At 37.0% G+C, this 16,196-nt stretch overlaps 1 protein-coding gene across 1 annotated transcript in view; it reads right to left on the minus strand.

Annotated features, from left to right (window-relative positions):
• Nucleotides 1-16,196, minus strand: part of LOC103263809 (rab proteins geranylgeranyltransferase component A 1) — a gene marked incomplete at its 3' end in the record, with an annotated part of 182,040 nt that overhangs the window by 145,748 nt on the left and 20,096 nt on the right. Inside the window, exon 2 of the mRNA XM_008061466.1 lies at nt 15,255-15,321. Coding sequence (XP_008059657.1) covers nt 15,255-15,321 — 67 coding nt within the window. The remainder of the gene's footprint in view (nt 1-15,254; nt 15,322-16,196) is intronic.

Below are 16,196 nucleotides of genomic sequence, written 5' to 3' on the forward strand. Positions count from 1 at the left end.
AAATAGAAATGAGGAGAGACAAGAGGAAAGAATGAAGGAATTGATAACTGAGATAACAGCAATAAAAATACAGTGAAAAAAATAAATTACAAACTGACAAGCATGGAAAGCAGAATTAACCAAGCAGAAGAAAGAACCTCAGAGTTTCAGCCCAAAATATAGAACTAATTCAAACTGTTAAAAAAAACATAGAAAGAAGCTTAAAAAGACAGAACAAAACCTCCAAGAGAGGAGCAAATACAATTAATTGGAATCCCTGAGGCAGATAGACAGAGACCACCCTGGAACAAAAATCCTATAAAATTATCCAAGAAAACTTCCCTCATCTCATCACTGAAGTGACCATTCAAACACAAGAGATTCAGAGAACCCCAGCAAGACAACAAATGAGAAGACCAACGCCAAGACACATAGTAATTCACCTATACAAACTAGGTATAAAAGAAAAAATCCTAAAGGCAGCAAGACAGAAAGGTCAGACTACCTACTAGGGAAGACCAATTAGAAGAACGCAGACTTATCTATAGAAATACTTCAGGCCTGGAGAGCACGGAGCTCAATTTTCAAAGTTCTCAAAGATAAAAAAATTTCAACCAAAATTACCTACCCAGCTAAGCTAATCTTCATCAGTGAAAGAGAATTAAAATCTTTCCCAGACATTCATTCCCTGAGAGTTTACACAGCCTCCAGGCCAGCTAGCTGTACAAGAAACACTTAAGAAAGAAACATAGAAGAAAGGAAAAAAAAGAAAGAAAATGTGAAGAATGCAGGAAAAAGACTGAAAATACACATGAATGAACCCCAATATCAAAAAAGACAAAAAGCAAATAAACAAAAAGCAACAACAACAAACTGTGTAAGAACCTCATGACAGGGATAGACTCCTACATCTCAATAATTAGCCTGCATGTGAAAGGACTAAATGCACCACTGAAAAGAAATAAAAAGGCAAAATGGATAAAATATCATGAGGCAACAATATATTATCTCCAAGAGACTCATCTCACCAGAAAGAACACTCAGAATCAAAGTAAGAGGATGAGAAACAAAATTTCAGGTGAATAGAACACAAAGGAAAGCAGCAGTCATGATCTTAATATCAGACAAAATACCCTTTAAGCTATCAAAAATTTAAAAAGATATGGAAGGTCACTACATAATGATAAAAAGTTCAATCCATCAACAAGAAATATCCATCCTAAACATATATGCACCCAACATAGGAGCACCAACTTTCATAAAGCAGCTTCTGGGCAAACTTAAAAAAGATACTGACTCTAACACTATCATAGCTGGGGACTTAAATACCCAACTCACAATCCTAGAGAGATCATTAAGACAAAAAATCAACAAGGAGATCTGGAATCTCAACAAGACGCTTGACCAAATGGACTAAATTGATACCTACAGAACACTCCACCCAACAGCCATGGAATATACATTTTATTCATCACCACAAGGAATGTACTCTAAGATCGACCACATCCTCAGTCATAAATCATGCATAAACAAATTCCATAAGATTGAAATATTGCCATGTACCTTCTCAGATCACAGTGGAATAAAAATAAATATCAACACCAACAAAGTTTGCCCAAACCCCACAATAACATGGACACTAAATAGCATGATGCTAAACAACTCCTGGGTCAACATGGAAATCAAAACAGAGATTAAAAGGTACCTGGAAACAAATGAAAATGAAGAAACATCTTACCAAAACCTCTGGGATGCCATGAAAATAGTCCTAGGAGGGGAATTTATATCTTTATATACACGCATGAAGAAAATGGAAAGATCACAAGTTAACAGCCTAATGAATCACCTAAGGAAGCTGAAAAAGCAAGGCCACCCAAACCCTCACTTCAGCAGGAGAAGCCAGATCACCAAAATAAAAGCCCAAATCCGGGACATAGAAGACATAAAAGATAATACAAAAAAACCAAAGAAACAAAAAGCTGGTTCTTTAAAAGGATAAACAAGACTGATGGAACACTAGCTAAACTGACCGAGAAAAAGAGAGAAAAAGCCCAAATAAACACAATAAGAAAGGCAAAAGATGAAGTCACAACTGACCCCAAAGTAATATAAAAGATTATCAGAGATTACTATGTACAGCTGAATAGAAACAAACTTGAAAACCTAAATGAAATAGAGGAATTTCTGACATCACATAACCTCCCCAGGTTGAAACAAAAAGAAATTGAGACCCAAAACAGACCAGTAACAACCCATGAAATCAAATATGCCATAAGAAAACTACCTACAAAAAAAAGTCCTGGACCAGATGCTTTCCAGTAGAATTCTACAAAATATACAAGGAGGAGCTGATACCAATCCTACTGAAAGTATTCCAGGCAACTAAGAAAGACGGAGAGCTCTCCCCATATCATTTTATAAAGCTAAAATCACATTTATACTCAAACCGGGTAAAGATCCAACAAAGAAAGAAAAATACAGGCCAATATCCTTAATGAATACTGATGCCAAAATTCTCAACAAGAGCCTAGTGAACTGGATCTAACAATACATCTCAAAAATCATCCACCAGACCAAGTAGGCTTCATCTCCAGGATGTAGGGATGGTTCAACATTCACAAGACCATAAACGTAATCAAATACATCAGCATATGTAAAAACAAAACCTATATGATTATATCATTAGACATGGAAAAAACTTTTGATAAAATCCAGGACCACTTCTTGATAAAAACCCTCAAACATCTAGGCATAGATGGAACATACCTCAAAATATTATGAGCCACCTACAAGAAACACATTGCCAGCATACTGTTAAACAGACAGAAATTGGAACCATGTCCCCTGAAAACCGGAACAAGACAAGGATGGCCACTCTCACTCCTCCTTTTCAACATAGTTTTGAAAGTCTTAGCTAGAACAATCAGACAAGAGAAGGAAATCAGGGGTATCCAAATAGGAAAAGAGGAAGTCAAGTTATTCCTCTTTGCAGATGATATGATGCTATACCTCAAAAACCTGAGAATCTGTCAAAAATCTCCTCGTACTGATAAAGGACTTTGGCAAAGTCTCAGGGTATAAAATAAATGTGCAAAAGACAGTTGCATTTTTATGCACCAACAATAAACAAACAGAAACCCAAATAAAAAGCACAATCCAATTCACAAAAGTCAAAAAAAAAAATGAAATACCTTGGCATCTTCTCATCCATCAGCATGAAAGCCCTTTACATCAAAAACTACAAACACTGCTCAAAGAAATCAAAGATGACACAAACAAATGGAAAAATATTCCATGCTCATGGATTGAAAGAATCAACATTGTTAAGATATCCATTCTACCCGAGGCAATCTACAGATTTAACGCAATATCCATTAAATTACCAGCAGCATTCTTCTCAGACCTGGAAATGACAATACAGAAATTTGTATGGAAACATAAACAATCACAGATAGCCAAAACAATCCTGAGCAAAACAAACAAACAAACAAACAAAGCGGGAGGTATCACGCTTCCAGAATTTAAACTTTATTATGAAGCCACAATAATCAAAACAGCCTGGTATTGAAACAAGAACACGCATATAGATCAATGGAACTGGATAGAGATTCCAGAAGCAAAACCTCAATTTCTCAACCAATTCATCTTCAACAAAGCCTCCACCACAACCACTGGGGAAAGGCAAACCTATTCAGTAAATGGTGCTGGGAAAACTGGCTGACCACATGCAGAAGATTGGAACAGGACCCCTACCTATCACCATACACAAAAATCAACTCTAAATGGATCAAACACCTAAACGTAAACCTCAAACTATAAAAATCTTAGAAAATACAGGAGACAACCTTATGGAAACTGGAACTGGCAACTCATTCCTGATCAAAACCCCAAGTATTCATTCCATAAGAGATTAAGGTAGACAATCGGGACCTTATCAAACTGACAAGCTTCTGCAAAGCCAAAGAAGCCATCAAGAGAGCAGAGAGACAGCCCACCGAATGGAAAAAAATATTTGCTAACTATTTGACAAAGGCCTAACATATTTGACAAAGGCCTAACATCTAGGATCTACAGGGAACTCAAATGTGCTGGAAAAAAAAAAAAAAAACAGCTCCACTACAAAGTGTCAAAAAATAAAAGAAGACATAGGAGCAGCCAACAGATACATGAAAAAATGCTCAGCCTAACTAGTCATCAAAGAAATGCAAACTAAAACCACACTGAGATACCACCTAACTCCAATCAGGATGGCCATCATCAATAACTCAAAAAACAACAGATGCTGGAGAGAATACAGGGAAAAGGGAACACTTCTACACTGTTGGTGGGAGTGTAAACTAGTACAACATCTGTGGAAAACAGTGTGGTGATTCCTAAAAGATCTAAAAATCAACCTTCCTTACAATTCTGAATTCTCCCCACTGGGAATATACCTAGAGGAATTCAAATCACTCTATGAAAAAGATACCTGCACACGCATGTTTATTGCAGCATTGTTCACAATAGCAAAAACATGGAAAAAAAATTGTGGTATATGTACATGATGAAATATTGTGCAGCCATAAAGGACAAAATTATGAACTTCACAGCAACTTGGATGGACTTAGTCTGTGATCCTGAGTGATCTATCATAGAAACAAAGAACTGAGTATCACATGTTCTCACTCATAAGCTGACCTTGAACAATTATCATAATACTATAAGAAAAGGATTGAGCCAGGCTTGGTGGCTCAGCCTGTAATTTCGCTCCTTGGGAGGCTGAGGTGAGTGGATTGCCTGACCCCGTGGGTCGAGACTCGCCTGGGCAATTTGGTGAGACCTCATCTCTACAATAAATAAAAAATTAGCCGGGTATGGTAGCACGCACCTATAGTTCCAGCTACTTGGAAGGCTGAGGCGGAAGGATCACCGGAGCCCAGCAGGTCGAGGCTACGGTGGCCGGGAGTGGCCACTGCACTCCAGTCTGGGTAACAGAATGAGACTCCAACTCAAAAAACACAAAAACAAAAACAAAAACAAGAAAAGGATTAGCAGTAGTGGGAAACTGCCGTGGTTGGGGCCCAGGATTGGCAGTAGTGGGAATCTGCTGGGGGAGGTGTAGGGACACCTCATTAACAAGGGTAACTGCATAATGAACATTTGTATACCTAACTTTGAACTGTACTGCACATCTTTAAAACAAAATTTTTTTTAAAAAATCATAATAAAATAAAATATTTGCAAGTAATAAAAAAGTAGCTGAGTGTGATAGCATTATTCTAAGCAAATTATCACAGCAACAGAAAACTGAATACCACATGTTCTCACAAGTGAAAGCTAATCACTAAATATACATAAATATAAGGATGGGAACAACGGACACTTTCCTAAAGGGAGAAAGAAGGGAAGGGGACAAGACTTGAAAAACAACCAAATGGGTACTATGCTCACTATTTAGGTGATAGGTTCAATAGAAGCCCAAACCTTACCACCTTACCATCACAAAGTATGCTCATATTACAAATCTGCCCAAGTACTCTATAAATCTAAAATAAAATTTTAAATTTTAAAAAGGATAGAAGTCAGTACTGTCTACCTTAGCATACAAGGTCTTCACAATATGGCTTCAGTATAATTCTGGTTTCAACTCTCATGAATCCAATTTACTTAGCTTACCTTCTAGTGATACTAAAATTCTCACCATTCACCTAGCATCCCTTCAATATGTTCTCTCTCTCTAAAATGCTCTAACTCCTCATTAAATCCATTATCATCTTTTAAGATTCATCTCAAATGTCACCTCTGTGAAAATTTCCATAAATCTTACAGACATAATTAGTCACTCCTTTCTCTGTTTTCATCTGCTAAAAGCAGCAGCAACAATAGTAGTAATAGTACAGGTTTGAGTATCCAAAACCTTAAAATAATCTTCAGTCTAAAATGCTGCAAAATCCAAAACCTTTTGAACACCAATGATGCTCAAAGAAAATGCTATTTGGAGCATTTAGGATTTCAAATTTTCAGATTAGAGATGCTTAAGTGGTAAGTATACTGCAAATATTCCAAAATCCAAAAATAACTGAAATCTGAAACACTTCTGTTCCCAAGCTTTACAGACAAGGGATATTCAGTCTGTAGTAGCAGCATCATTGTTAAAGTAGTGAATGCTAACATTACTGAGGACTCACTATAAGGCACTGTTATAAACCTACTATAGAGTATCTGATTTAATTCCATCAACAATCATATTCATATGAAGTACATTGTGCCCTTCTTTTTCATTTGATAACATTGGTACCAATATTATGCCACTCTTATAAAAAAAAAAACAACTAAAGTATAGAAAATTTTTTAAAATTTTTAAAATTTTTTAAAATTTGCCAAAGGTTACACACTTAGTAAGTGGAGAAGCCAAGATTTGACCACAGGAATTCCGACTTTAAAGCCCACATAGAACTTCCCAGTGGAGCCAAAGCACAGGAAGTTGATGGGAATGTAGTGTATCCACTATGGAAAACAGTATAGTAGTTCCTAAGAAATTAAAAACGTAACTACCACTTCTGTGTATTTATTCCAAAGAATCGAAACCAAGATCTTGAAGAAATATCTGCACAGCCATATTCACAGCAGCATTTTTCACAAAGCCAAGAAGTAGAAGCAGCTCAACTGCCTATGAATAGATCAAGGGATAAACAAAATGTGGCATATACATGCAACGGGATATTATTCAGTCTTTATTTTATTTTATTTTTTTAGTTAGAGTCTCACTCTGTTACCCAGGTTGGAGTGCAGTGGCACACTCATGGCTCACCTCAGCCTCAACCCCCTAGGCTCAGGTGATCCTTCTGCCTCAGCCTCATGAGTAGCTGGGACTATAGGCATGCACCACCATGCTGGGCTAATTTTTTAAAATTATTTTTTGTAGAGACAAGATCTCACTATGTTGCCCAGGCTAGTCTTAAACTCCTAGGCTCAAACAATCCTCTCGCTTTAACCTCCCAAAATGGTGGGATTGCAGGCATGAGTCACTGCACCAGGCTATTCAGTCTTAAAAAGGAAAGAAATCCTGCAATATGTGACAAAAAAGATAAACCTTGAGGACACTGCCCTAAGTGAAATAAGTCAGTTACAAAAAAGTTGCATGCAGAACTCTATGAGTTCACTTTTATGAATGAGGCATCTATAGTAGTAAAATTCATGGAGACAGAAAGCGGAATGGTGGCTGCCAAGGTGGTAGGAAGGTGGTAGAAATAGGGAAGGGTGGTAGAAATAGGGAGTTGTTTAATGGAAAGAATGTTTCAGTTTTGCAAGATCAAAAGAGTTCTGGAGATCTGTTGCACAACAATGTGAATATACTTAATATGAACTGTATGCTTAAAAATGGCTAAGATGGCAAATTTTATTTGTTTTATCCACAATTTTTAAAAAGTTATTTTTACAAATGCATGGGAAGGCATGTCCACAGAATAGAGATATATCATACCATTTTACATGTAAAATAGAAATGACAGAGAAGACTGGGGAAGTAGATTAAACCTGACTTTAAATGCTAAAATAAATATTAAATGACAAAATATTTAAACCTGGCCCAGAGAAGGAAAACATTCCCTAAGGGTGGGGGGATAAAAAAAAAACCTGGAATTTTTTTGCAAAAAAATTGTGTTTTTCTTACATATTTAAACTTCAGTCACCTTCAAATTACTCTGATGCAATACACCTACCAAGATGCTTTTTCCACTGATCAAAACAGTTTTGGAACTTGTCAATTTTGATAACTTTTAGTGCTTTTGCTGTTTTTTGTTTCACCTCTTTCACATCAGCAAAACATTTCCCTTTTTTGACTTTTTTCATCTAGGGAAACAAAAAAAAAAGTCCCTGGGGGCGAGATCAGTTGAATAGGGAGGGTAGAACAAGGAGGTCATGCCATTTCTGGTCAAAAACTGGTGAACACTTAGCATTGCTGATGGGTTCCTAGAATACTTATCTAGCAAGGGAAGCCTGTATTACAAGGGGCCCACTTTCCAAAAAAATAATTCCAGTTTGTTTGGGGTCCCCCTTGTATGTTCCTTTCCTTCACACTTTCTCCTTTATGGGGTGGAGAGAGATTTAAGGCTTTCAAGGAGTGAATTCGCCAGATTTACAAAACTCCACATCCTCCTGCTTTTCTCCTATACTTCTCTGGCCATTTCTTCTCAATCTCCTTAGATGGATTCTCTCCATTTGCCCATGCCTTAGAAGTTGCTCTTGTTCAGGTTTTTATCCTAGCCTCTTTTGTATTCCACTATATGTACTTTCAGAGTGATTATATTTACTTCTTCAGCTTTTATACAATCTATTCACAGATAATGCCCAAATTTCTTATCTCTAGCTCTAGATCTTCCACTCAGGCTCCTAATACACCTACTCAACTGGATTGCTTCACTTAGATATGTCATTGGTGCCTTAAACTTAACATCTTTAATTCTGAAGACAGTCTCCCAGCTCTATCCCTATGTCGGAATACTCTCTTGAATTCTTCGCATCACTAAATGAAATTGGCACCACCATCCATCAAACAACTCAAACCAGAAGTCTGGGTATCATCTCTAATCCCTACCATTTCCTCACCTACTATATCTAAGACCACCAAAAATTTTTGATATAACCTTTTATTCATTCTGATTGCCAGCACCTTAGTCCAGGTCTTTATCTCTCAACTAGATCACTGTAAACAGCCACCTACCTGGTCCACCTACTCTTTTACAAGTAACTCTCAACTATATCATCCTAAAACATACATGTGATCATTTCATTCCCCTGCTTAATGGCAAGATCATGGAACCAACCATGCTGTCCATCAGAAGAGGACTGGATTTAAAAAATGTGGTACATATACACGATGGAATATTACACAGCCATAAAAAAAGAACAAAATCATGAATTTCGCAGCAACCTGGTTGGAATTAGAGTTTATAATACTGAGTGATCTCACACAAAAACAAAGATCTGATTATCACATGTTCTCACTCGTAAGTGGACCTTGAACAACTACCATAATACTATAAGAAAAGGATTGACAGTGGCGGGATACTATGGGGGGGCAGGAAGGGGAAGGGAGGTGGGATTAACGGTAGTCAATATCTGCCTGGGGACAGGGGGACACACCTCATCAACAAGGGTACCTACAAAATGCATATTTGTATACCTAACCCTAAACTGTACCCCACAATTTTAAAATAAAAAATATGTATTAGGAAAAAAAAAAGCATTCTTAATGTCAACAGAATGAAATAATTCCTTGATCTGAGTCCTATCCAACTTTGTAGCTTCATCTTTCTACTCCATTTTGCAACTTGTACCTATCCAAACACCCAACCATATATTCTCCATGCCAGTCATACTCAACTACCTGCCATTTCTCAAACATGCCACGTTCTCTTTCATCTCCTAAATCTTTGTACATGTTGCTCCATCTGTCCAAAATATCCTTTCCAGCTTCCAGTCCTCCTATTATATTACATTCGATGAAATTCTACTTGTCCTTCAAGTCTTAGCTAAGGTGCTAACGCCTATGGGAAGTGTTCTCACTGAGTCAGGTGTCCCTCTATAGTACCCTACATAAACCTCCATCAAATAATTTACTATAGCACATGTTAAGTGTCTTTTTACTTCTTTACTTCCCTTACTAGATTGCGAGTCAGTATCTTATTATTTATCTTTGTATCCTTAATATCAAGCACAATTCCTTGCACAAAGTAGACGTTCAATAAAGATGAATAAATAGTGATGGTGTAAAAGGTTGACAAGATTAAAAATCAAAGTTATTGGCTGCTTAATTTTAAGCTACAGACTATATCTCTAACAACAGCCATTTATTCAAAATGTGTGTGACACTGATAAAGGTTATTTATCATCAAAAAAATACACACAAATACAAGGAGGAACCCCAAAGAACCCAGAATTATCTTTTGGAGAGCGGGCCTCTTGTAGTACAGGCTTGCCCTCCTAGGTAAGTGTTCTAGGAACCCACCAGCATCAGCGTTACAGCTAGTGTTTTTGTGAGAGGCAGTGTTCGGTTTCAGTGAATTTTTTTGAAGATTTTTTTTAATGTGTTTGCCCATTTCATGATAGGTGTTTTATGAGCACACCTGCCCACACCGTGCTGAGTGTTCAGCAGTTTTTGACCAAAAACAGCATGACCCCCATGCCCCCACACTCCCTATTCACTCAATCGCACCCTGAGCGACTTTTTTGTTTGTTTGTTTGTTTGTTTCCCCAGAAGAAAAAAGTCCTCAAAGCGATATGTTTTGCCAATGTAGAAAAGGAGAAACAAAAAACAGCAAACACACTAAAAGGCATCAAAACTGCTGAGTTCAAAAACTATCTTGAGCAGTAGAAAAAGCATTTCAATAGGTGTGCTGCATCAAACAGAAAGTACTTCAAATGTGACTGAAGTCTAAACATGTAAGAATATACAATTTTTGCCGGGCTCGGTGGCTCAGCCTGTAATCCCATGCCTTTGGGAGGCTGAGGTGAGTGGATTGCCTGAGCCCGCGGGTTCGAGACCCGCCTGGGCAGCGAGACCTCATCTCTACAATAAATCAAAAAATCAGCCAGGCGTGGTAGCGCATTCCTATAATTCCGCTACTTGGAAGGCTGAGGCGGAAGGATCGCTGAAGCCCAGCAGATCGAGGCTGCAGTGGCCGGGAGCGGCCACTGCACTCCAGTCTGGGCGACAGGGTGAGACTCCAACTCAAAAAAAAAAAAAAAAAAAAAAATATATATATATATATATATATATATATATATACAATTTTGTAATAAATAAATTCTAGGGGTTTTTTGGGTCCTCCCTCATATATGCACTAAGACTTATCCATCTGTTTATCAAATATCTAATGTATACCAGCAACTGTGCTAGGTGCTGGAGATACAAAGATGAATACGACCTGTGATTTTTTTTTTTTTTTTTTTTTGAATTGGAGTCTCATTCCTCTGCCTAGGCTGGAATGCTGTGGCATGCATGCTCATGGCCACCCCAGCGTCCACCTGCTGGGCTCTGGCAATCCTTCCACCTCAGCCTTCTGAGTAGTGGGAACTACAAATAGGCTCAACTACATCTGGCTATTTTTTATTTTATTGTAGAGATGAGGTCTCATCAAGTTGGCTGGTCTTGAAACTGCAGGCTCAGACAACCTGTGATTTAAGAGCTTAAAGTCCAGTAGGGAAAACAGGAAAATGAAGGATGAAGAATGTGATAAACTCTATGATACTGTTATATAGTATAAAAACCCAGACAGATAGCTGTGGCAGATACCCAGTGGGGTTTGAGGAAGGACCTCCCTGAGGAGGTGCTATGTAATTGAAATGCTAAAAGACACATAGAAGTTAGCCAGGCTAAGGAACTACCTTATGCAAACCCCAAATAGAAAGTGGGAAGATAAAATGAGGACTATGATATGTTAAGCTACTGCAAATTTCAGAATCACTACTGTCTACTACTGAAAGTAGAAGTGACAAGAGATGAAGCTGTGGTTTACTGTTTTGTGGGCCTGATGAGACAAAACTGGAATATCATTATTTTTGCTTAAATATTCAATGGGGTCTTCTAATGAAATTTATATATAAAAGAATTTTATTAATTATTTATTATGTAGAGCTGTAATGTTACCATTTCTGATGCTCTTCATTTCTTCTTAGCAATCTGAGTTTCAGATTTGAATTATTTCTTTTCTGCCTGAAAAACTTTCGATTTCTTGGTTCTCTCCACTCCTTTCTCAGAGCAACCCAGGATATGGTATATCTTTGCAACTCTTCAAGGATGGTTGAAAAGAATGTGTATTCTTATGTACTTAGGTGGTGCTTTCTATAAACGTCAATTAGATCCTGTTGGTTAATAGTGCTTTTATGGTCTTCTATATCTTATTGATTTCTCTCTACTGGTTATATCAATTGCTGGAAAATTGATGTTGCAGCCTCCAACTACAATTGCAAATATGTCTGTTTCTTTTTTTGAGTATTTTTTTTTAGTATATTAAGTTTTGCTTTGAGTATCTTGATGCTCTGTTATTTGATTGCATGCATACTGTGAATTGTTATGTATTCTTGGTGGATTTTTTTTATCATTATATAATGTCCTCTTCCCTCTTTCCTTCAATTTTAAAATTTTATAATAAATGTTTGCAAACTTTAGAGAGAGAGAGAGAGAGAGATGAAGCTGGAGGTGTGAGTAAGGTCATATCATAGAGGGTGCTGTATGCAGAAAATTTGAACTTTCCCCTATAATCCAGTTATGTCTGAATAGATTCAGATCTTCTCATTTCAACTATGGTTTCCTTATTAGGGTGTTGTTTGCTTGTTTTTGTAACTTGCAAAATAACATAGGCAGCAGAGAGACACTGAAGGATTTCATGCAGCAGAGTAATGTGACTGGCTGCAATGTGGAAGTGGACTGGAAGAATAGAGATTAGTCAGGAGGTTGTGAGATTACCCGGGTAAGAAATGACGAGGGTCTGAACTAGGGAAGTGACAGCAAGATGGGGAGAGAAGGGGATATGGTACAGAGCTATGAAAATAAGGGAGGTAAGTAAAATTATGTTTTCAAAGTATATGGCACAGTGCCTGGAATAGCTCAATAAACGTTAGCTATTATCAGTATCAGTGACAACAAATTTGAAGGATAAGGAAGAAAGAAAATCAACAGAAGTTCCCAAGTGTCTGAGTTCAGTAACTGGGTAGATGATTTTATCATTCCAAAAGACTAGGAGCAGGATGCTGTTGTTTTTTGAGTTTTGTACATTTAGAGGTAAGGACAGGGAGGATGAATTCAGTATTAGCCATACTAAGTTTAAGGTGCCTGTGGAGCATCTAAGCAAAGATACAAATGGTTAAGATATATAGAGCTGGGGTTCAGGACAGATTCAGATCAGGAGATATCAATAATATAGCAGAAAGCCATTATCCTCAAATAATGGCACCCATTTAAGCCCTCAAATTTAAGCTTAAGATCTGGGAGAATCAACACCTAGATATATCTAAACTTTAAAAGGCATCAATCCTGAGAATGTACAACAGAAGAAGAAAAATTTTTTTCATTTTGAAACTATTTTTATTAAGCTACAAGGTCTAAATTATCACATTTTTCCAACTGATTCACTATTTATCAAAGCAAGATCTAGGGTCTTATATTTCTAAGCAATCTTTATTTTTAGAGTATCAGTAAACACCGTGTGATTTCTAAAATAGTCTTCATTCTGAGAAGACCTCAGGTTTTGGAATAAGAAAACACAAAATAAATTTGAATCTAAAGTTAAACTCATACTAGTAAGGTAAAATTAGGAAACTTACTTAACCTCTTTATGCCTCACATTCCCCATGTATTAAATTGGGAAAACACCACCTACCTTACTCAGTTGTGATGGGAATTAAGTAACATAACATGCATAAAGAAACTAATATGGTGACTAGCATATAGTACCAGTAATAACTTTTACTACACTCTACCTTTGAGAAATGTGCAAGTATTTTTTTTAGATTAAATAAGATTATCAAAAATAAACTTAAACTTCTATTTTAAAGCATACTGACCTAGTACCTGGACTTCCAAAGTGGCAGATTTTTTTGACACGTGAATCCATGATATTTCAAAAAGACTAAATGGAGAGACTGACACAAGCATTTCCTGTGCATACAATAGTGAAAGAGAATTACAAATGCAGGACTTGTGTGAAAACCAATTCCAATTTGGAATATGCCATCCATTAACTGAGGAGTTAATATACTTTCCAAATGAATTCAGAAAAGGTTAAATGTAAACTAATACTATTTTTTGGATTCCGAAATATTTACAATGAGATACTATATGGGAAGGCACTATAAACCATTACAAATCAAAAGGTTTTTTTTTTGGTATTCTGGCATTCTGAAAAAATACTGCAGTTAATATCTAACAGAATGCCAGGCATGGTGGCCCATTTCTGCAATCCCAGTATTTTGGTAGGCCAAGGCGGGTGGATTGCTTGAGCCCAGGAGCTCAAGACTAACCTGGGCAACATAGTGAAATCTTGTGTCAAAAAAAAAAAAAAAAGAAAAGAAAAAAAGTCAAAAAATTAGCTGGGAATGCTAGCATGCCTGTAGCCCCCAGCTACTCAGAATGCTGAGGTGGAAGGAACACCTGAGCCCAGGAGGTGAAGGCTGCCATGAGCCATGATCGTCATGGTCATGTCACCACACTCCCTCCTAAGCGACAGAGTGAGACTCAGACTCAAAAAAAAAAACTAACAGAAAATAGAAAGTCCATTTCTACATTATTTTCTATTCTGACTCAATGAATAACTAAAGTGCTAAGTTGCAATGGTCAAACGCACTAAGTAAATAGGTGGAAGATTAAAGATTTGTTGCGGGGGGCGCAGGAATGAAGAAATTTAAACTACAATTTATCTTTTTTTTTTTTTTTTTTAAGACACAGGGTCTTGTTCTGTTGCCCAGGCTGTAGTACAGTGACGCAATCATGACTCACTGCTGCATATAATCTCCTAGGCTCAAGTAATCATCCTGCCTCAGCCTCCTGAGTAGCTGGGACTAGAGGCATGCACCACTATGTCCAGCTAATTTTTTAAAGTTTCGGTAGAAATGGGGTAGCACCATGTTGCCCAGGATGGTCTCAAACTCCTGGCCTGAAGTGATTCCCCCTACCTCGATCTCCCAAAATGTTAGGACTGCAGGCATCAGCCATCATGCCCAGCCAAAATTAAGCTTTATCTTAAACTTGAGTTTTCTATCAACTTCTTTTTTATCAACACATTTAACAGAAAAAAAGTGTGGGGAATATAATTCTAGATATTTTTCCTAGTGAAGATTTTTCTAAGCTTAAATTTTGACGAATTTTTAAGAAACCATGCTCAAAATTTACTGGCTTATTTTTACAACAATCCAATACAAACCAAATATGACAGCATATATAGGTTGTATACACTCACACACATATATAAGAAAAAGAGAAGGCATGAAGTTTCTAAGCCTCTTAGAGAATTACTTATTATTTAAAAAACCAAACAACTCACAAGAAAAATAAAATTACAATGCATTTGGTTTATTCTTAAAGGAAACATCACAATAGTAAAAATCTGTATATTATATAGTAAATACATAATTGGTAAAAACTAAATTATTCCAATTGTTTTTCTAACTTAAATTTATATATGATATAGATATATACATACACATGTACAGATATATATATATATATGTACTTATTTAAATTTTCATCTTGTATAGAGACATTTAGGAAGCATTAAATGCTACCTTAATAAACTTACGAATCAACATGCAGAACCCTCTGGCCAATTCTTGAACATGCAGCCGCAAAGATGGATTCAGGCAAACCTATAAAAATACACATCTATATCATTGAGAATGTAGAAGTACATGCATATAGTTTACATGACATATTTGATTCATGTCATTTTTGTATAGTTTAACAAGAGCTCCAGTCTTGTATTCAAAATTATAGCTTAAATTAATTATAGTGTTATGTTTCTTAAACATATATCACTAATACTGAAAATTTTATTATGTGGAAGAGATATTAAAAACAATTCTGCTTACCAGCAAGGAAAAAATCAAGTTCTTCAATTCTTTTTTCTCTGCAAATAACCATAAATGAGCTATTGTAAACATATTCATATTGTTCATTTAGGAACCATGTTCACACACTACCTCATCTGATCCTCCCAAGTACAATAAGAAATAAGAAACTGTATACATATGAGAAAGAACCTGGGGCACAAATATGTTAACTTGTAGCCCAATGCTTAAAAAAACAAAATGTAGCCGGGCTCGGTGGCTCAGCCTGTAATCCCGCGCCTTTGGGAGGCTCAGGTGAGTGGATTGCCTGAGCCCGCGGGTTCGAGACCCGCCTCGGCAGCGAGACCGCATCTCTACAATAAATCAAAAAATCAGCCGGGCGTGGTAGCGCATGCCTGTAATTCCGGCTACTTGGAAGGCTGAGGCGGAAGGATTGCCGGAGCCCAGCAGGTCGAGGCTGCGGTGGCCAGGAGCGGCCACAGCACTCCAGTTTGGGCGACAGAGTGAGACTCCAACTCAAAAAAAAAAAAAAAAGAAAGAAAAAGAAAAAAATGTTCTAGAGTTGAAATTTGAACCCAGATCTAACTCCAAAGCCACAATGCTTTTGAGGGAAAATCGCATACTCTATTGTTTTTTTTTTTTTTTTGAGTTGGAGTCTCACTCTATCACCCAGG

The sequence above is a fragment of the Carlito syrichta genome, unplaced genomic scaffold (assembly GCF_000164805.1).
Source record: "Carlito syrichta isolate Samal-C Ts95f unplaced genomic scaffold, Tarsius_syrichta-2.0.1 Scaffold305277, whole genome shotgun sequence".
Classification (NCBI taxonomy): domain Eukaryota; kingdom Metazoa; phylum Chordata; class Mammalia; order Primates; family Tarsiidae; genus Carlito; species Carlito syrichta.